Source organism: Scomber scombrus, chromosome 11 (assembly GCF_963691925.1).
Source record: "Scomber scombrus chromosome 11, fScoSco1.1, whole genome shotgun sequence".
NCBI classification, from domain to species: Eukaryota; Metazoa; Chordata; class Actinopteri; order Scombriformes; family Scombridae; genus Scomber; species Scomber scombrus.
In genome coordinates, this window is record NC_084980.1 from 5,729,499 (window position 1) to 5,751,723 (window position 22,225).

The 22,225-nt window shown below is 40.3% G+C and overlaps 1 protein-coding gene across 2 annotated transcripts; it reads left to right on the forward strand.

Moving 5' to 3' along the window:
* Positions 1-5: 5 nt before the first annotated feature.
* xrn1 (5'-3' exoribonuclease 1) lies at positions 6-21,412 on the forward strand. 2 transcript variants are annotated; one of them, XM_062428413.1, is made up of 40 exons: positions 6-203; positions 1,564-1,796; positions 2,252-2,349; positions 3,311-3,420; positions 3,524-3,634; positions 3,723-3,808; positions 3,924-4,011; positions 4,204-4,372; positions 5,535-5,602; positions 5,853-5,987; positions 6,210-6,379; positions 6,490-6,579; positions 7,204-7,360; positions 7,477-7,596; positions 7,697-7,866; positions 7,991-8,108; positions 8,253-8,348; positions 9,506-9,609; positions 9,820-9,954; positions 10,073-10,235; positions 10,794-10,907; positions 11,448-11,546; positions 11,635-11,750; positions 11,876-12,022; positions 12,126-12,215; positions 12,633-12,768; positions 12,885-12,941; positions 13,754-13,886; positions 14,050-14,119; positions 14,455-14,650; positions 14,751-14,840; positions 14,949-15,032; positions 15,143-15,223; positions 15,332-15,460; positions 15,594-15,720; positions 15,862-16,034; positions 16,141-16,254; positions 16,989-17,094; positions 17,871-18,049; positions 18,278-21,412. In XM_062428413.1, exons 1-40 carry the CDS (start codon positions 129-131, stop codon positions 18,584-18,586), a joined length of 5,046 nt encoding a protein of 1,681 aa, XP_062284397.1. In that variant the 5' UTR covers positions 6-128; the 3' UTR covers positions 18,587-21,412. The 2 variants fall into 2 exon arrangements, with proteins under 2 accessions (XP_062284397.1, XP_062284398.1); XM_062428414.1 differs by lacking the exons at positions 10,794-10,907; positions 11,448-11,546; positions 11,635-11,750; ... (15 more) ...; positions 17,871-18,049; positions 18,278-21,412 and adding an exon at positions 10,556-10,769.
* The last annotated feature ends 813 nt before the right edge of the window (positions 21,413-22,225 follow it).

Genomic DNA, 22,225 nt, shown 5'->3' on the forward strand with positions numbered 1-22,225 from the left:
AACCGGACTCCAGTGAGAGCAAGTTGTCAGTTTCCCCAGTTAACCCTGCACTGTGTTCAGTCTGTTTTTAAGTCTCGCTTTGGTTTGAACTGTGTTATAATTCGGGGGCTGAGGTTTCTGCAGTCAAGATGGGAGTGCCGAAGTTTTACCGCTGGATCTCGGAGCGCTATCCGTGTCTGAGTGAAGTTGTGAAGGAACATCAGGTAGGAGAGCAGAGATGTTTTAGCTTCACTGCTCAGCTAGCAGCGAGCTAAGCGTAGCGGGCCGTAGCGTTATAGTTCACGTAGCTTTAGCTAACCAACAGGACAGCTTTCTTATCTCCAACATAAACACCTTCGTCATTTAATAACACACACACACAAACGACGGAGCGGAATTCCAACACTAAGCAGCTTTATATTTAGCTCCTCTTCATGTACACACCATAGCACAGGTCGGACTATAACTTAGCTATTATATCAGCTATTTACCAGCCTGTTTAGTCTTTGTTGGGCAGGAACATTCTAAACAACAATAAAGCTCACAGTCAGCTAGCTACTGTTAACTAACTAGCTGAATAGAGGCTTCCGCTAGTTACTGTTGTCAGTTTACACAAGTTACGTTACACTACGTCAGTTGCATAAAATGCGTTAATTGTGTAATCAACTTGCAACGTAAACTAACTGGAAACTGTGAAGTAAAACTCAAATGAGTCCCTCAGTTGTTTACGAACTTAAGAGGAGCATATTATGGACTTTTTGGTGACCTAGTTTGCTGTGCGGCGGAGGAAGATAGTATTTCACTGACTGAGTGGCGGTTTCATCAGCTGGACGTTGTTCAGTGTCACTCATGTTGCGTAAGACAGTTCAAACCTGTGTGTGAAGCCAAAATAAAGACTTTTTTATTGTGATCAGCTTTATTCTGGATATGAAAAATCACCAAGTAAACCCCTCTGTGATACTAAAGGTCACTATGCTGTAATAGGAGCAAAATACAACATATTAGACCTGCAAGAAGTCCATATAGTTATAGTAAGAGAATGATTAGATTTGATTAATGGTAAGCTGCCACATATTCAATTCATTACCAGCTATTTTAATAACAAGTTAATTGTTTTCAGTCATATTTTTTTAGCAATCCAGCTCCTCAAAGTGCATCTTTTCTGTTTCTTTAGTCCTCTATGAGAGTAAAATGAATCTATTTGGACTGTTGGTTAGAACAAAACAAGACATTTGAAGCTGTCAGAAGCAGTAATACACATTTCCTGATAATTTATGGACCAAACAACCAAGCGAGAAAATAATTAACAGATTCATTGATGATGAAAATCATTTTTAAAAGCTCTACAACTGGTAATATTTTGTCTCCTTGTTAGAAAACTAACATGTCAGTGTTGTGGGAGAGGTTACAGGTTCTTTGTCTGTATTAATTTGGAGGAAATCATTGGAATTTGTGTGTTGATGGACAAAGATGAGCAAAATTTGTCATGTTAAGGTTACCCTACTCCCACACTTATTTGGTGTATATTTGACTCATTATCACACACAATTATTGCATTATTTTTTGTTTGTTTTTTCACTTCAGATTCCAGAATTCGACAATCTCTACCTGGACATGAATGGGATCATCCACCAGTGTTCCCACCCCAACGACGAGGACGTCCACTTCCGCATCTCAGAGGAAAAGATCTTCGCAGACATCTTCCACTACCTGGAGGTGCTCTTCAGGATCATCAAGCCGCGCAAGGTCTTCTTCATGGCTGTGGACGGCGTGGCGCCGAGGGCAAAAATGAACCAGCAGAGAGGACGCAGATTTAGGTAGAGAAGAGTGCAGGTGTTCCCTCTGTGTGTGTGTGTGTGTGTGTGTGTGTGTGTGTGTGTGTGTGTGTGTGTGTGTGTGTGTGTGTGTGTGTGTGTGTGTGTGTGTGTGTGTGTGTGTGTGTGTGTGTGTGTGTGTGTGTGTGTGTGTGTGTGTGTGTGTGAGAATCAGATGATAACATATCCAGTGTTATTATTACTATTATTATTATTTTTTATACTACTCTTCTCAATCTCAAAGTCTGTTTATTTTCTTTTTGGTATTTTGGGTCATGTATAAACTTTCTTAACAGGATTGAGCCCCCAACACACTAGAAATAAAATGCTACAACTTCTGTTTTGTTTAAGATTAAAAAATAAAAAGTCTGCAGGCAGAGTAACAGCTTGAGACTGACCCACTCTCTTTTACATTGTCTTTTGTGTGTGTGTGTGTGGGTGGATGTCTGTGTGTCTAGGTCCGCCAAAGAAGCAGAGGATAAGATAAAAAAAGCTCTAGATAAAGGAGAGGTGCTTCCCACAGAGGCTCGCTTTGATTCCAACTGTATCACTCCTGGTAGGTGATGCTCTGAAGCTTTAACACAACATGAACATCACACAATAAAACTGATAAAAGGAACCACAGTGGAATGTGTGGAGTGGGCAAATGGATGGTTAAAGTCCAGTAGAAATAGTTTTGTATTTTTTCAAATGCTTTATCTATTAAATAAACTTAGAGTCATAGGTATCTGAGGATCATTTGATCACTCCACCAGTCTCTACTCATTTAACATTGGCAGCATATTTGACCTCCTGGTTTCTGTCTCTGGTTAATCAGGGTTCCTGCAGATCCTTAAAAGTTTTATATTAGATTTGCATAATTTAAGGTCATGAAATGTCCCAAAAAGTCTTGATTTTTTGGGGGGTGGTGATGTTACATGATAAAATATAGCCTACTTTGTGAGTGCAAGAACTTCTTCTTTTAGAGTATTGTAAAATTAATGAAATAAACAATTCCAATCAAATTGTAATTTAAAAGTCAAATTATAAATTAAAATGCTTTCTTTTTTTTTTAACACATTGTTACAGCAGGACACAGTTCATCTAATTTGCCATTTGTTTGATTTTACATATACTGTCATATGGAGATACAGAAACAGCCATGTTAATATTTGTTTATTTATATTTATATTAATATCAAATTGATTTCAAGCATGAAGCTCACCCTGAATATGTATTCATTTCCATTTGATCCTATAAAGCATCTCAACATATCAAATCTTCAATTTTCTATATTACTACATGACACATTTTTCATCAATTGATACAAAAAGTCATATAAATATTAACTTCACATTAAAATAAGCTGTTAACCAAATTAAATAAATAGTATAGGCCTAGTAGGGGTGGGAGTCTCACCTCCCTGTATGAGAATAGCAAACTGAGGTTGGGAAAGACATCGTTGTACAACAAGCTCAACATATTTGTAACGCAATGGCAGCAATATTTATAATGATAATTATGTATCTGTCTTCCAGGCACTGACTTCATGGCGAGACTCCAGGAGCAGCTCAAATATTTTGTCCACAACAAGCTCTCCACTGACAGGCTGTGGCAGGATGTCAGCGTCTACCTGTCCGGTCATGAGGTGTGCATTTCAATTTGTGTACAGCTGATTGTGATTCCATGACAGCTAAAGAAAGTCAATGCTGATCATACTGTGTGTGCGTGTTCTCTTCTCTTCCTTATAGACACCAGGGGAGGGAGAACATAAGATCATGGAGTTTATTCGCTCTGAGAACGGCAAGCCGAGTCACAACCCTAACACCCGACACTGCCTATACGGTCTAGATGCTGATCTGGTAGGGTTTGTGTACACATGCTTTAAATTGTATGTTATCACTGAAACTGTCCGGATGCTCACACTGTCTGTCCCTCTCTGTGCTGTAGATCATGTTGGGTTTGACCAGCCACGAGCCAAATTTCTCCCTGCTCAGAGAGGAGGTCCGCTTCGGAGGAAAGAAAAACCAGAAAAGGTTTAACACGCTCTCCTCTTCTCCTTCCTTCTTTTCTGTTTTCTCTACTGTTATTTACACGTCTGTTCTGTCTCACTCTGTTTTAAAATGTTCTTTTTCTTTTCTTCCGTTGTAGGATAACAGCTCCAGAGGAAACAACTTTCCACTTGCTACACTTGTCTCTCATGAGGGAGTACATTGATTATGAGTTCTCTGACATCAGGGTGAGACACACACACACAAACAGACAAATAATTAAGATAAACAATACAGTCAATAGAATTATGTAAAAACCCAGATTAATTATTGAAACAAATACGTCATTTTTATACCAGGTCAAATTTTGGTGTCTTATTAAAAACCACTTTACTACACTTGTATGCTGATTATGTTTTATAATTGTTTTTTTTTTTTAGAAACACATTGGGTCTGACTATGACTTGGAGCGAATAATAGACGACTGGGTTCTAATGGGGTTCCTCGTGGGGAACGATTTCATCCCTCACCTTCCTCATCTTCACATCAACCACGACGCTCTGCCACTGCTGTATAAGACCTACATCAGTGTACTGCCCAGCCTGGGGGGTGAGAAACACACACACACACACACACAAAAATCAAGCTTTACATTTCGCTTATATTCAATGCAAGTTAGAATGTTGAATGTAAATATCAAACAAAAGGGCAACACGTCATACTGTGAAAGCACACAAACCAGATTTTGTGTAATATTGCAACCAAGGGCAGAAACGCTAATAAAACATAATGTTGCTAGCTAAAAACATTTTATTTTAGCACCCTATGTCTACCAGAGAGAAAACAGTATATTGACAAACTCGATAATGTCAGTCTGTCTCATTGTCCCTCCTCCTGACCCTGCTTTTCTTGCAGAATAGCAAGAAACTGTTTTTCAATTCAGCAGCTTATAAAAACTTCGTTCTGTGTTTTTTTTTACCCTGTTGGTAGCATAGCATGCAATCAAAGTCTGTGGTTAACTGTGCTAATGCTAATTCTTAAAAACCAGGCTTAAAACCATTAAAACAAAGTGTACTTACCAGAAAAACACTGTTTATCCAACACACAACATTTTACAATAAACTTTAATGAACTGCAAACACACTGAAATAGCGATGGCTACAGCTACTCTCTGTGAATCGGGGTTATTCCAGTTGCTGTAGCAACTTCCCTGTGACGGCACACACCTGTCAATCAAACTGGTCATGGCTTTAATTATGTATCATTTCAACCCTTAACAAAATTTAAACTGGTGAGTTGTATACAAATTCATCCCCTGTACACTTGTCATGAAAGGGAGAATTAACTATAGAGCTGAAAAAAAGAAAAGTGTTTTGTACCAGGATGTAAACATGTTTATTTTGCTGTGAAGTTAGCTATTTTAACATGGGGGTCTATGAGGATTGACTGGCTTTTGGTGTGAGCCTCAAGTGGCCATTCAGGGAACTGCAATTTCTGGCACTTTTTTTGCATTGGCTTAAATTCTTCAGCCTCAGATGTTGCCACTTGGTTGGCAGTGCATTTCACCACACAGCACCTGTTAGGGCATTTTTCTGTTGATTACTAGCAGATAGAAATGATAAGGAGACACCTTGAAACAATACAAAATCAGTGGAGAGCAATGAATTATTCTCCCCTATGAGTGTGGGTTGGATTTAGTTGCACTATGTCTCTATTGTTTTGTTTACATACATAAGATACAAAGCTGAATTTGACCCTTTTTTTTACCCAGGTTATCTGAATGAGAATGGCCACCTCAACCTTAGGAACTTTGAGAAATACCTGGAGAAACTTGCTGAGGTGAGACAACACACCAACACTCTAAAACTCCAAATTAATCAATAAAAGTTAAATGTAACAAATCATGTTTTTCAATTATTTTGTTAAAACGTGGTTAGTGCTGTTTTTTGTTATTCAAATGTGTGTACAACCAAAAGTCTGAAACTGAGTGATCCATTTGCTGTGTTTTTTATGAATTGTATGGCATGTATTCTAACAAACCGTCATTAGAACTTTTTATTATCAGTAACTAGAAACTCTTTCTGTTCAGTTTGACCGGGAACATTTTAGTGACGTGTTTGTGGACCTGAAGTGGTTCGAGAGTAAAGTCGGTAACAAGTATCTGAACGAGGCGGCGGGCCTGGCAGCAGAGAAGGAAGCTGCCAGCAAAGACACCAACAAGGAGGTAAAGACTGCAACACTCACTCAGTGTTTTCATGTATAGTTCAAGTCCTGTATCAATAACCCTAATGATTTGTCGTGTGTGTGTGTGTGTGTGTGTGTGTGTGTGTGTGTGTGTGTGTGTGTGTGTGTGTGTGTGTGTGTGTGTGTGTGTGTGTGTGTGTGTGTGTGTGTGTGTGTGTGTGTGTGTGTGTGTGTGTGTGTGTGTGTGTGTGTGTGTGTGTAGGATTCGTCTCTCTGTCTGGCAGCTCTGACCTTATCAGACAGAGTGACGGAAGGAGGTAAAGGAGCAGCGGCAGAAGACGAGGAAGAAGAGGAGGATATGTTTGAAACGGAGTTCAGACAGTACAAACGCACATACTATATGACCAAAATGGGCGTGGATGTTGTGTCAGAGTGAGTGTATAAGCACAAATACAAACTTAACATAAATCAATTGAGAGATGCACATCTGCACATCATTTGCAGATGATCCCTAACGTTTGTTTTTATCCTCATGTCTGCAGTGAGTTTCTAGCCCAGCAAGCCAAATGTTACGTGGAAGGTATCCAGTGGATTCTGCACTACTATTACCATGGCGTCCAATCCTGGAGCTGGTGAGAACTTTTCTCTTATCGCACTTATTCTTTACTTTTTGTTTGTTTTCATTCGGGCAGCCTGAGGTCGTCACATCATATATCACTCACAGATTTCTATACAGCAATCAGTCCAACTTTATTTATATAGCAGCTTTCATACAGATTAATTTAGTCCAAAGTGCTTCACAGTTGATTGACAAGCTGATAATAAGACAGAACAAGTGACGACATAAAGAAAAGGGGAAAAAGAATTTAGACCAATGCACACAAGAGAAAATAAGTGATAAGTAAAGTAAAATAATACATAAAAATAAGATAAAAAAAATATTAAAGTAATAGTAAAATGGAGTTTAATAAAAGCTGGACTAAAACTTTAAAAAAAAAACTTAAAAAGACAAAACAAACAATATAAAATTAAATAAGAAGATAAAACTTAGAGGCATGATTCTGAAACACTGCAGCTTTAACTAAATCTGGACTTGCTTTTTATCATTCTATAAGACTGCAAAAGCAACTCAAACAAATCAAGTTATGAGTCATTAAAGCACTGATGTTAGATAGTGATGAATAAAACAGTCTCATTTATCTCCTCTTGTCCTGATCTTAAATCAGTCTTTACCTAATGCATATGTCTCTCTCCAGGTTCTACCCCTACCACTACGCTCCCTTCCTGTCCGACATCAGGAATATATCCGGGTTAAAGTTGACCTTCGATCTCGGAAAACCCTTCATGCCCTTCCAGCAGCTGTTAGCGGTCCTGCCTGCTGCCAGCATGGCGCTGCTGCCAGAGAGTTACAGGGTAACACACACACACACACCTTGCATATATTTTACATATTTATCAACCTATAGAAATTCAGGGATCACGCAGGACTCTCATGTGAAATAACAAAAATTATGTTTTTAATGTTTCAGCACCTGATGACCAGTGAAAATTCACCTATTATTGAGTACTACCCTCTAGACTTTAAAACAGACCTCAATGGGAAGCAGCAGGAGTGGGAGGCTGTGGTGCTCATTCCCTTCATAGATGAGGTGAACACACACACACACACACACACACACATTGGTGGAGATAAAATAATACCATTGTGCTTAGTCATGGTGCATTCTTGTGCTTTTGTTTTTTTAACAGAGATGCTTGCTGGCAGCCATGGAGCCCTGCAATCATAAGCTGACTAAAGAAGAGAAGGCCAGGAACTGTCACACAGAGTGCGCCGTCTACACGTACGACCCCGAAATAGACTCCTCCTACAGCTCCAGCCTGCCTCAGTTGTTCCCCGACATCGTCCACTGCCACGCCAGGTAGATACACACAAACACACACACACACACACACACAGCCCTGATTTTGATTTTTAACATGGAATGAACTGATGCCACATTTTCATTCCACACAGGTTAATGGAGTTGTGTTTGTATGTTACAGGAAAGCAAGCATCGCCATGGATGCCTGGCACGTGGGGTTAGATCACGTGGGCAGGCGCATGGATAAGTCGGCTCTGTACTTCTGCGGCTTCCCCACCCTGCAACACATCAGACACAAGGTAGAGCCGTGTACAATGAAGCTACACTCATTTTAAGACTAAATGTGTTGCTATTTTGTATTTTACTTGGAAATACAATAATAATAATAGAAAAACAAATATATTTAATGCTCTTTATTTCTCTTTTCTTCCTCTCTCTCTTAGTTTTACAAGAAGAAGAGCGGCGTGGTCGTGTTCCAGCAGAGCAGCAGAGGGGAGAACACGATCCTGGACATCCTCCCCAGCCAGGAAGGAGAGCCGGTGAGCTTTTGTCTGCGTTTATTCATTTTAATCTATAAGTATTTATTGGGGAATCAAAGCAAGACTGTCAAACTTCTGCTGAGCAGCAGCAACAACAGCGGCCTCTGCTGCTTACAAGTGGTAATTACAGGACGCTGGTGCATTTAAATCTATTGATATCTGAGCAATGAGGCTGCTGCACTGTTAAAGCATGAGGGAACCCTACACACTAAAACAGTTATGTTGTGTCTAGACCACAAGCATAGCATGAGCTGCCCACGCTATGCTTGTGGTCTGGACACAGGGTTGCTGTTGTGAAATCCCTCACAGTGCTTCTGGCTGATCTCATTTCATCAACATCTGAACCCACTGCAGCTGTGTGCTAAAATGTAGTTGGGAACAGTTAACAGCTACCAGTACAACCCAAATTGCGTAGTGCAAGAACAGGAGCTTGAGGCACAGAGTGGGAATAAAAGAGGCATCAAAAGTGATTTTAAATTGTTATTTCATGGTAAAATAGTTAAAATAGGATCATAGTGCTTTAAACTTGAGTTCACACAATGCTGATTAATCCTATTACTGCCAGATAAATCTCTCTGTATTTCACAGTGTACAGTAAATTCCTGCTCTGGCTGTTTGATTTTGCACCCAGAGACTTTCAGTTTAATCTCTGCTAACTTGAATGGAGATGAAATCATTTAGTTGTTCGCCTCTTCTAGACTTTCCAGATATTATTGGACCAAATGGCAACAGAGTAGACTGTGGTCACACACTCCAGCTTTGAGTTCTTTAAAAGTTTGCTTTACAGTATTATTTGATATATGTATTATATTATTATAAATACATATATACAAACATATTTATATTCAATAAACTATTTAACTGACATGAATGTTAATAGGCAGATGTATTATGAAACTAATAGAAATTCTCTATAGCTGGTGTGGAATAAGTTTAGTTTAGAGTAGAACTAATTAGGAATTTGAATGAATTTGAACAGAATGAATAATTTTTAAGGGTATAAGCTTCTGTGTATTCTTGTCCACATGTCTCACTAACTGTATATTTGTCTGTTGTTCAGATATTTTGAAGTTTCATGGTATATATTCCTGCCGTTCATTCACACTTACTGTCTGCCTCTTTTCTCTCTTTGTTTTATTTTACCGTTTCATCTGCAGGTCTGTGATGACGTTGCTGCACGAGTACTCGGCAAACCCGTGTTTGTCAACTGGCCGCATCTAGAGGAAGCTCGTATCATCGCGGTGTCGGACGGAGACACAAAGTGAGAACAACACCTTTGCCCACAGTGATGTGTCGAATGTGCCTTATAAAATGCCATCTTTTATTAGAATCCCAGTGGATGCTGAACAAGATAACCCTTTTTCTAAACTACCACTGGGGGGCACCAGATTCAACACATAGCAGCAATCGTAGCATGCATAATAACCCTGAATCATCCATTCTGAGTCAAATATTCAACTGTGCTTTGCAGGTTTTCTCTAGAGGAACCGCCGGGTGTCCAAAGAATCTATGACAGACCCTCCACTCCCCCTCCCACCAAAGTCAACCGCCTGTCAGACAAGGAGCAGAAGGATTGGGTGAAAGACGTCCAGGGAATCACTGAATAGTAAGACACAAATGAAATGAATGCTGAAGTAAAGGTGTTATAACAAGATAGTTGTATTGAGAAAGAATATTGTATTTTCCCTAACATTACAACTGCTTTCTTTCTTTCATCCTCACAGTTTCATGAAGAGGAAAGGCATCATAGTGAATGAGACAGTGGTGGTTTTGTACGGCCAGACGCTGACGGGAAGGAAATACGTCCCCAAAGCCAACGGGGTGGTGGAGCTAGAGAAACAGTGGTCCAAACAAGTCCTTCCTTTCGCCTACCAGACTGTGGTTAAGGTACATGCATACATGTGTATATATATATATATATATATATATATATATTTACACAAGAAGGAATACACTGATAAAACTCATAGAATTGTGCAAAAACTGTTAAAACTGAAGAAAAAAAACAATTGAGAAAAGATTGGAGTCATTTTTACAGTCATGAGGTTATTGTGAGTATTCTCTCCATATATCTGTCACACACACACACACACACACACACACACACACACACACACACACACACACACACACACACACACACACACACAGAGTTGCAGTATCACCTAGTTTCAGATTTTATGCTAAACTGTGCTGTTTCCCATCAGGGTCATTGAGGCTACAAGAGGAACCTGCCTGAGCTGAGGAGTGCAGACAAGCTAACTCATTATAAACTAAATAAACTTTGCAAACAACGTGTGTGAATGTGTTAATCTAGTGCAGGATTTAGTGAAGGGAGGCACATATCACAGAGTACATTCCACTGGTGATCTTAATAAACCACTCTTTCATCACCTGTTTTACCCACCCGCTCTTAAAATCTGCGTCTCCTTTCATCTTTAACAGGACATCGAGGCCTTTTACTCGTCCCTGACCTGCTTTAAGAGCTTAGACGAGCTCTTTCCTCCATCAACTACCGTCTTCATGGTGGGGAACCCGTACTACGGTGCCATTGGAGAGGTACGTTATCTGATCTCTGCTTCTTGAGGATTAGCATCACTTAGGCCTGTCACGATAACTACTTTTGTTGGACAATATATTGTCGTGCGAAAAATTATCGTGATAAACAATATTATTGTCATTTGAAGATCTGATCCACTGATATAGTGATAATAGCATAATAATGCATGGGAGACAGGGGGTGGGAGTGGAGAGTGGGTGCTACACTTGTGTAAAAACACAGACTGCCATTATGGTTGGGGACAGAGTTATTTACCTTTAATTCTTCTGCAGTCTCCACTCAGGACGTACACAGTGAGGAATGAAGGACACTACTAGCTTAGCCAGTGTGACATGAATAGCCTCTTAGCTGCTAATGTGAAGTGTGGCAATATTGAGGTCCAAAAAATGATGTCCATGTATAATACGATAAGTTCATATATAAACATGATGATGTTGATAATTACGTTTTTGTACGATAAGTCGTAATTCTTGTGACATGATTACATTAAAAGTGTCTCCTTTTCTAAATATCTGTCGCTTTTCAAACTTTCCGAACAGGTGCAGGACTCCAGTGATGTCATCAAAGACGGCCGGGTCCGTGTGGTCTTCAACGTGCCGCACGAGCCTCAGCTGGAGCCCTTAATTCAGAACCAGCATGTAAGACACACACACACTTTTTAAGGCATTCAATTGAGAGTATACTTCATTCTCACCACCTAAAAACTCATCTGTGTGTATCTTGTAGAAATACTGTGTGAAGTACAGTCCCGGATACGTCCTGGCATCTCGCCTCGGCGTCACCAGCTACCTCGTCTCCCGCTTCTCGGGAAGTGTTTTCATTGGCAGAGGATCAAAGAGGAAGTGAGTGTTTAGTCACCTTTTGGAATCTGATGTATCGCAGAAACATTGAATGCATCATAAATCATCTATGGTTGTTTGTTCCTGCTTTTTCTCTGTATCAATGTGTTCTTCTTCTCTGCTCCCAGTCCCTGCGGTGAGCAAAAAGCTAACGTTGGCCTGAATCTGAAGTTCAACAAGAAGAATGAAGAAGTTCCCGGATACACCAAGAGAACTGAAAAAGAGTGGCTGTACTCTGCTGCTGTGGAGGAACTGCTCGCTGAATACCTGGATCGGTAAGAACAATAAAAAAAACAGTGGTCATTAGAAAAGCTTTCACTTTCAAAGTAGCCTATTCATGAAAGAAGTGTCATTTTTGATGTTTTTATGCCTAAATAGATTTTCCGAGGTATTAAACTCAGTGTCCAGAAACAGCCATGATGATGTTTTCTATGAGGATGACATCTGGCCTGGAGAGGACCAGAACGGGTAAAAAAAAAAAAAAAAAACACACACACAAACACACACACACACACACACACACACACACAAAAACCCATCACACTTTGTACAATAGATTCTGTCTCTTGTTATTTTGGAGACAGTTGACACGATGTAATTGCACAACTTATGAGAAACCCAAAACTCTGTCCAACTGTGGTTTCTGTTGTTCATTATCTCCTTTAAAAAAACGTTCTGGCAAATCTGGCAAAGACTGTGTTTACTGCAGAACTCAGTGTTCACATGCACCAAAAATAATCTTCCTTCCAAAAAGGTCTGCAACCCAAAAAACATCACAGATAAAGATGTATTCAATTAGGAAATGATTTTAGCTGCAGTTATTCTATGTTAAATGCTAATCTGACTGGATTTTGGATGTTAAATTACTTGATGGACGTCCCGCAGGGCCGAGAAGGTGTCTGAAATCACCTCGTGGTTGAAAAGCCACCCAGTCAGCTCCATCAGCAGGTCGTCATGTGACCTGCAGGTGCTGGACACGGCCATCGTTGAGAGGATCGAGGAGGCAGTGGAGAAATCCAAGGTGACACACACACACACACACACACACACACACACACACACACACACAGAGAGAGAGAGCTTGTAAAATGTGTCACATACCTATGTCCTTACAATGTGTTTCTGTCATACTCTCAGGTGAAGAAGAGCACGAAGAAAGTCCGTGTGACTGTCAAGCCTCACCTTTTGTTCAGGGTAAGTTCATTTCACCAGCATGTCAGTCTGACGGTATTTTATTATTTTGGGTTAAAGCAAATGTAAATCTATTTCTTGGTGACATGCTGTAAAATTCCACCTTAAAGAGTCAACAATACATTTTCTCACTCTTCTCTTGTGACATGTAGCCACTCAGACAGTTTGGGTTTTATTTATTCAGGTTTGAAATATCTGGCTCTTAGTTTTCAGCCTCTTATTAAATGAAGATAGATGTGTTTTCCATTTGCAGTGAGCACAGTGTCGAAATATTACATCATAAAAAACTTTTCTCTATTCACATCTTATTATGGTCTCATGCCCACACAAGTAAATCACATTTGGATGTTTTATATTCAAGCTCGTTATCAAGCCCTTGACAAGCTTCAGCTGCTTGATAACAAGTTAATAATTAGAGTCAGGTGTGTTAGAGTGGGGAGATACCTAAAACATGCAGGGCAGAAGCTCTCCAGGAGCAGGGTTGGAGACCACTGTTATAAAGTTTCTTGAAATTGGTCAATTCTAGTTTGGAAATGACACAAACTGGTTTTAATAAGCATGGAAAAAATTATATCAAAGCCTGTCAATATGACTATAAGCTACTTACATTAACCCTGTTCATATTCTGACTCATTATTAGTCTCTACACAAATTCACATTCATAAATTCCCCATCAGTCATTAACAAATGTTTGATTAATCCTTCTATTTGATTCATCTTATGTAAAAAAAAAAACAAACAAGAAATGTCATTGTGTAAGCTTTGTTTACCAGATTTGATCCCATTTAAACGTGTGTGTGTGTGTCTGTGTGTAGCCGTTGGAGCAGCAGCAGGGTGTGGTCCCGGACCCCGATGGCGAGTATCGCCTGTTTGACAGAGTCATCAACGTGAGGGAGAGCTTCACCGTCCCTCTGGGACTCCGAGGAACCGTCATCGGCATTAAAGGAGGTGAGTACACACACACTGTCTTCCTCTCATTTCTTCATGTAGATTAAAAATTCTACCAAAGCTTCGACCATTTTCAGGGGTAAAGTGAAGATGTGTGATGTGACGATATGAAGAAAAAAACATATCATTCAGTTTAATATTGTGTCTGTGTTTGTGCTTACAGCTGAGCGGGAGGCAGAGGTTCTCTATGAGGTGCATTTTGATGAGGAATTTGCTGGAGGTCTCAACATCAGGTAATTTAATACTGTAGTACACTAATCTGCTGTATGATTGTTGCTGTTTCAGTAATTCTGCAGTCAAGTCCTGCTCAAAAAAAGACGTCGTTTTCATGAAAATGAACAAAACAAATTCTTACATTACAGCAAACAAACCTGTATATAATACATAAGTGTATGTGTAAACACAGCACTGTAGAAATATGTCAGCTGTTTGCTAATTGGCTAATATTTCCAAGTTAAACAGCTGTTCAGAATTACACCCGCTCCACTAGTCAATTCAAACTCTCCCTTTTGACACCAAAATGATTTCTGATTTGATCACGTGTGACTGTTTTCGTCCGCGTCCTCAGGTGCGCGTCACTCCGTGGTTACCGCCTCCCTCCCTGCGCTCTCATCAACCTCTCCCACGGCGCCCGAGTGGATCACACCTCCCACAAGCTCACCGCCATCGTCAAACCTCAGCCCGCCGCGGCCGGCAACTATAACTCCCAGCGGCAGATGGGCGGCCTCAACCACTCACCGCGGTCACCCTTCATACCAACACAAGTAAGACACCTTCACAGCTTCACAGTTTTTTTCTTTCCGCTGTTGGAAACAATGTAATAGTCAAACCTCTCCTCTTTATCTCTTTCTTCCACCTCTGCAGCACAACAACAAACACAACACGGCGAAAGCAGCGTCCCAAGGCAACAGGAGCTCTCCCTCTAAGGGTCCCATCCAGAAACAACAGGCCAAGGTAAGCAGGGGCATTTTTGTCAAGCCTCCCTCTCACTTTTACTCCTTTTAATATATATATTGTCTGACAGCTGTGGTGCTTTAAATGTGCTTTCTGTTCTCCTTCCAGGGTAAAGAAGAGTACAGTAATGTGTGGCAGACTCTGCAGAACTCAGGACCTCCTACCAAACCTCCTGCTCACTGGCAAAATAATGTAAGTTTGTGTGTGTTAAATGAAGGAGAAAGGAGCCTTATATAGCTCTATACATATATTCAGATTCACATTTCATATATGTACTTAATGTGTTTGTTTGGACTTTGCAGGCCCCAACTGGTAACATCAGGCTATTGAAGAAAAATGAAGATGCCAACTCTCTTTTACCCACACAGAACACAGCCAATAAGGTACAAACACTTTTAACCTCTGTGTGTTTATTAGTGCTGTAAAGGGAGAGTACACAGTTTTAAGGTTGGCAGGGGTAATATCTACTCTGCTGTTTCTTCTCACATTAGAACACCACTGAGTTTGAGGACCTGATAGCCAGTCTCATGATCTCCAAGGGTACCCCACCTCCTGCTGCCCCTGCACAAGCACCCACCAGCCAATCAGACGGGCCGTTGTCTCCACAGTCCTTTGCCATGGTGAGTATAAATAAAAGGCACCCATTGGTTGAAAAACATTTTTTTCCGTTCCCAAAGTACAATCACGTACAATCATTTTATTTTTATAAAGGATAATTTAATTGACATTGTGTGTGTGTGTGTGCTGTTGTAGAAGGGAACCATGATGCTGAAGGAGATGCTGAAGATTGACAGCGCTGGAACAGGAAGTCCCTCCCCCCAGGAGATGGCCTCCTCTGCGGGTCAGCAGCAGAACAGGAGACGATCATCCAAAAAACTAGGTAACAAACTGTTCATTACTACTGACTGCAACGTGATTAAGTAGTTAAAATTAGGTCTACAATTACTACTGACTAACAATTTCAACCATTTTTTTTTTCTCTCTCTCTCTGTCTTTTTCTCCTACTTTTTTCTCCCTCCAGCTGCAAACATGAACGTCCCACACGGAGACACAGCTTCACCAGTTCCTCCTGCGTCCTCCACCTCGGCCAACCTCCCCAACCCCATGCTGGCCAGTAAGGTGTCAGAGCTGGCGTGTGTGTGTGTGGGGTTGGGCATGGCACCACCCGATTTCAGCCTCATAAGGAACAGACAGGTAACACTGCGCACTCTGTGTTTTTTTTACTATGTGTCATGTTCTCCTGAAAAGTACACAGATTTTTCTAATGTTTCCAAACCTTGTCGTGTGTGTGTGTGTTCAGGGTCTGGTGGTGTGTCAGGTGAAGCTGTCCAACGGGTTAATGGTTCACGGTCCACAGTGTCAGTCAGAAAATGATGCCAAGGAGAAAGCTGCTTTCTTTGCCTTACAAAGACTGGTACAACACACACACATTTGTGTTTATATGTGAACAAAAGAAGCATCAGATAAGAAGATAACACATATAGAATAATAACATAAAATAAAGTAGAACAAAGATTTAAAACATCAAAACAAAATAAAATTTCAACACTTCCAGCTGTTCTCGGTTTAGTGGCAGTTATACTTGGTAGGGTCTAAAATAAATAATGAATTATTGCCACGAGATCATCACTAAGCTGTTGTTTAGAAGCAGCACACAGCATGTGATGCTTTTATTTGAACCATCCATCATTCAAAATGCAGAGAAAAGATTTGAAGATGTTTAAAGAGCAGCCAATAAATGGAGACTTATCTTTATTTTCATATCAGGAAATAATGTTGGCAAGTGATGAGTAATTCTTGACAGGGTCTCATAAACCAGAACACACTTCTTTATAATTGTACCCAACAAAAGCAGAACTTCATATTTTGGAATCTGTCATCTAATGAATTACTGTTGCAAAGCCATCTGTTATCCAAAGAAAGTTCAAAATAAGTGTTTTTATTTTCAGTCTAAAAATGAGAAGAGAAAAAAAGAGTAAACAGGCTGACATCCTGAATATGATTATATCAGGTTACTTAAAGACTGGTAAACTGAATACTTGTTTGTCCAAATAGCACAATGTTTTAAATATGAATGAAAATATCAGAAGAGTTGTTAAGATCTCCATTTAAACCTTTTCCTGTTTGTTTCCTCTTGTTTATTTGTAGAACTCTGTGGGCTCAGGCTTCCCCCTCCCACCTCCTATGTTCCCCGGGATGGGCCAGATACGACCTCCACCTATCGGAGCCATGAACCCGGTCTTCAACCAATCAAGTAAGTGTCCCCCTGTCTTACCCATTAATTCCACTGTTCCAATTTTTTTCTGTCTGATTTGGAGACATTATGTTTTCAGGTTGTCTGTCCCAGTCTTGTGAATCCGATATCTGAGTTTTTCAAATTTGGACTGAAGGATGTACACATTAGATTTTGACCACTGTGACCTCAGATTTGTGCCATTCTCAGGAACGCCTGGAAAGAATTTCATTACAGCTGCGACAAACGTCAACGTGGACACAAACTGATAAGAATTTGGTGTTCAAAGGTCATAGGTCACTGGTACCTCAGAAAACACGTTTTTGGCCATTACTCAAGTATTCATACGCTTATTATGAAGGAAGTTTCACACAAATGTCTAATAGGATGAAATGATGAAGTGATGGTGTTTTAGATCAAAAAGCTTCACCTTTAACATCATAATGTTCTACAAAAACACTTTTCTGATAGTTATTCAACACCAGAACTCAGGAACAGAAGGGGAGTTTGTGACCATATTTCACATTTAGTCAGATACTGAATTGGTGACACTGACCTTGGGTGCCCACCTTGAAACTGTGGTGATTTTATTAAAATTCCTTCTAAATCGTCAGTATATATGATATGAGTCTGAACAGACATGGATGTAAACGGTAACTTGCAACTATTCACTATATTTCTAGTAAATTTGTTGGTCTTTTTTTCTGTCTTGCTTGAAATAAAAAGTCCATAGTCCAAGTAAATTAACTGTAGCTTTTCAGTAGGCAGTTTTCTCATCAGTCCACTCTGTTCTGCAGGTGGCTTGCTGTTGCCCCCCCAGGGTTACCCCGCACCTCTATGGGGGATGCCTCTGCCTCCCCACCACCACCAGAACCAACCGTTCTTCGGAGCTACTGGGACCTTCCCCGGTGCTGCTCGCCCCCAACCTGCCACATCACTGCCCATCGGCTCACACAACCAGTTCATCCCGTTACAGGTCAGCGCACACACACACACACACACACACACACACACACACACACACACACACACACACACACACACACACACACACACACACACTTACACACAAAGAAATGAATAATTGTTGCTAGGGTTGCATCAGCGATGGCTGTCAGGCATCGCCGATGCAACCAGGCATCGCCTCGCACCCCCGCCCCCCCAGTAACACAGTAGGCTTTTCTTTATTCTTGAACATCGACAGGTGACTAAGAAGCGAGTCTCGGCCAATAAGAAGAACCAAGATACCCGAGAGTTCTACAGCGCCGCCCACACCGTTGCCAGGAACCAATCACATAAAACCCAAAACCAGGCGTCCGGCCAATCAGACCAGCCCCACCAACAGCCCGCCAGCAGCAACCCCTCCTCAACCAGTCCCAGCCCAGCAGACGCCGTGCCCATGACCCCTCCTCGGCAAAACCCCCCATCGACAGGCCACACCCCCGGCTCATCCTCCAAGAGGAAGCACAGGAAGCTGGCTGTCAATTTTGAGGCGGCTAAAGTCTCTGAGTGATGAGCTGCTGTGTGTGTGTGCGTGTGTATGTGTGTGTGTGTGTGTGTGTCTAGGAGAGCGCGAGATAGGCTCAGCTGTATTAAGGCCTGACTCAGCATCTCTGATCAAAACCTCCGTCATTGTGAAACATTTTCACGCAACATTTCAGCGCAGAAAGCAGCTTCAGTCAAAACATTGGGTCATATTTTCATGTTTTACTAACAGGAACATTTCCCTCTTTTAATTACTTGTCATCTGCCTCTAATCGCACAGATTAAACATGGCATCTCTTCACCTCTTCGCTTTAGGTCAGGTACACTTGTTCATCAAAAGTTTGCTCCATTCTGTTAAAGTGAAACAAACATTTCACAAACATTTTCATGAGGAAGGAAGCATACATTTTATTTCAACTTGTGTTCTTTTTGTGGTAGCTGTGGCTATAAGTTCTAACAGCAAAGTAAACATCGCAAGTATTTGCTAAGATCGCAGAATTGGGGAACATTGCGGAAAAGTGGCTGTTATCCACTACATGAATTGCATATAGCCTAAATTGGGATCATAGAGTTTTTTTTCGTAGTGTGACGTGAAATAAACTTCCATGATAGTCGTCACACAGTCTTGTGTGCTGCGTATTTGAAGACCTATTGAAGCGAAACACTGCCTTAAAAGTGCATCGTCTTAATGAAATCTGCATTATAGTGTCAATTCTATTGAGAACCAGTAGCTGCTCACCAGCGCCGTTTTTCCAAAAACAACCCTAATTTCAGCAGAAAAACCTGTCATATGCACAGTATTTCACATTTAGACGAGCTAATTGGCTAAATTAGCTACGAATGCACTTAATGTTCTCAGATCTTTTTAGCCTTTACAGCCTCCTCATGTCAGTCTCAGCTCTGCACCTCTTTTCAAATGTTGCCTTCTGTATCTGCAGCTGAGAGACATCACAGTTTTCACATTGACTTTAGGCACTAGCATCATGGCAACATACACTAAGAAGTAACACTTCTTGATGTTTGGTAAAAGCTCTTGATTAAATCCAGATCTTTGGTCTCAGGAACGTGTAGCCGTGATAGAAGCTCTCATCATACACGAGTCTCCGATTTGCTCTGCGGTGGCAACTTGGGCCTGCTTTCCAAACACTTTCCTCTGAACGCTCACACACATACTTCATTATTTACATGCACGAATTTTAGAAGACTTGTTTGCATGCACAGAGGGGTGTTGGTGTATTAATAATGCTTAAAATCGACCCTCTATCCCAGCTACACTGATCAGAGCATGAAGAACTAAAGCTTACAGTGTCCACATGTATCAGGTTTGTTAGGTTTGCATCAGCGGTGTTAATACAGCCAACATATATTAACTGTTGTGATGTTTTGTGATTGTTTTTTCCCCCCGTCAAGATAGAAGCTTCACTACCTTTTATTTCCTTCAGTGACCTTTGACACCCTGCTGCATTTTTATACTTTTTTATGGTTTGTTTATGGCACCTAAAAAGTAAAAAGGTTTCGGGGGTTAATTTTCCACTGCAGAGCTGCTTTACACCAGCACGTCAACCAGAGTCAGATTCCATCTGCAGTTATTAGTGTTGCAATCGCCTTTTGATTTGTCCTTTTTATTTTACTTTTTTAATATAATGTGGACCTTGTGAAAAAGTCCTTTCATTTTAATGTTGTAGAATCTGTCAGAATATCTGTTAGAGTCCAGAAACCCTTTGCTTCACTGCCAGATTCAGAGTTTCCAAGCATCCTGATTATCTTCAAGGCTGGATTTACACAGGTGCAAATAATTCAAATTTTACCCATTTTATTTGGTCTGTTCTCCTATATAATGTTTCCCTTAGTGTATATTTTTAGGCTACAAACATTCAAAAAAATTCTTGTAAATATACGGACGCTCACTTGATTTATTAGTTCGAATTTTGTAAATGAAAAACGACAATTTCAGTGTTTATTAATTGCAGAGGTTTTTTTTTTACGGAACAAGGTTTCGTCTGTGTGTCGACAGCTTGAATTTAATGTGGCAGTTGTGTGTATCTGTATCATGTTGTCACACAGTCCTCAGAGACACACACACACACACACAGATAGGTGAAATGAATCGGTTGGAATCAGATGAAAATATTACATTTCTGTATCTGTGTAAATGCAGCCAAAGATCATTATTAGTTCAATGTAATGGTGAATAACTTAACTCCACTAAATTAAACATTAAAGTCTCTGAGATGCTTTTGGAAAGGTTCCAGCAGGTCTTGGTTGGCGGTTTTCTAAAGCTGTGCGTCTATTTTAAATCCTGGCCTTTATTATTCTTATTATACACATTTGTACACTTGGACTTATTTACCCAAGCACACATACATACAAAAATCTGTCCATTTTAAAGATTTCTTTTCCTTTACGAGCTATGGATTTTAATCTATACCCTTTTTATAGACGCTCTTGGGGTCTTTTCTAAGCAAGCGGAGTAGTCATATTGTTTGAATAATGTTTGTGGTGAAGCTACAGTGGTGGAAGCATCTGTAGCGACAAGTAATGTGTATTTTACTTTGTCCTTGTTTTGAGGGACGTCAGCCTACAGTATGTTTTCAATGTTTTTGTCTTTTTTTTTTTAAGGCTGATATCCTCACGCCAAACCCTGGGACTCAAGTCTATAAGGCTCTGGTGCAATAAGGGGAGGTTTTTAAAAAATAAAAAAAAGTGGAAATTGAAGCACACCTGTTGTATATCTGTTTGTTTGTTTTTTTGCATATTAAAAGAAGTTGAGAATTCTCAATATGAAGAGATAATGACTTGCTGTTTTGATTCAGGAATGTGCTGTACATATCCATTGATTAAATTGACTTTTTTGTTACAACATGTCTGCTTCTTTCTTACATGAGGAAATGACTTTTTTCAGATTCTTGAAAACGGCCGAGCACTGATATTGCACCTCCTTTTCATAACCTTCCCGTAACGTTGAGCTATAACCTGACTGTAAAGATAGGAAATGCTGATTAAATGTTAAAACCCTTTGAAGAATAAGTAAAATTGGTGACCACAGAGGTGTTACCTGAAAAATGGAAGAAATGGGTAAAAATGAGTAAGGGTAGTGGGTTACTTGAAAAATGGGTAAAGTGAGTAATGGTGGCAGGCTGTCATAAAATTAGTAAGGTCTTGTCATTGTTTTGAACATTTTTAATAAATACATTGTTTTTTAAAAATCAGCATGTCTTCATCAGAGATTTAGTTACATCCCATCTGTTGAGGCATCAGTTTGAGCTTCAAGTGGGTTCATGGTCCTTGAAAATGTCAGATCTCACACTATAAACACCAGTGGCGGCTGGTCAATGCGGGGCGCTGGGGCGCTGCCCCATCCAATAATCTAGAGAAAGTCTACTTAAACATATTAAATATAAATTAATTAGATAATGCTAAATCATTATGAAATAAAAAGTATTTGCTTGTAAAATGCGCCTGTTAGTCTCTCCGCACCTGTCAGCATTATAAATCGATTCCAAATTGTATTTTATTAATTTCTATATGTACTTACTGTATGCGGGGCGCCGGCCTAATGAGAGTCAATGCGAGCCCTCAAACTTTTGACAAGCACATGACCTGAGGCTGCTCTCTCATTGGCCTGCGTCACGTTTCCCACGGGGCGCAGCTCAGTGCGCCCCGGACA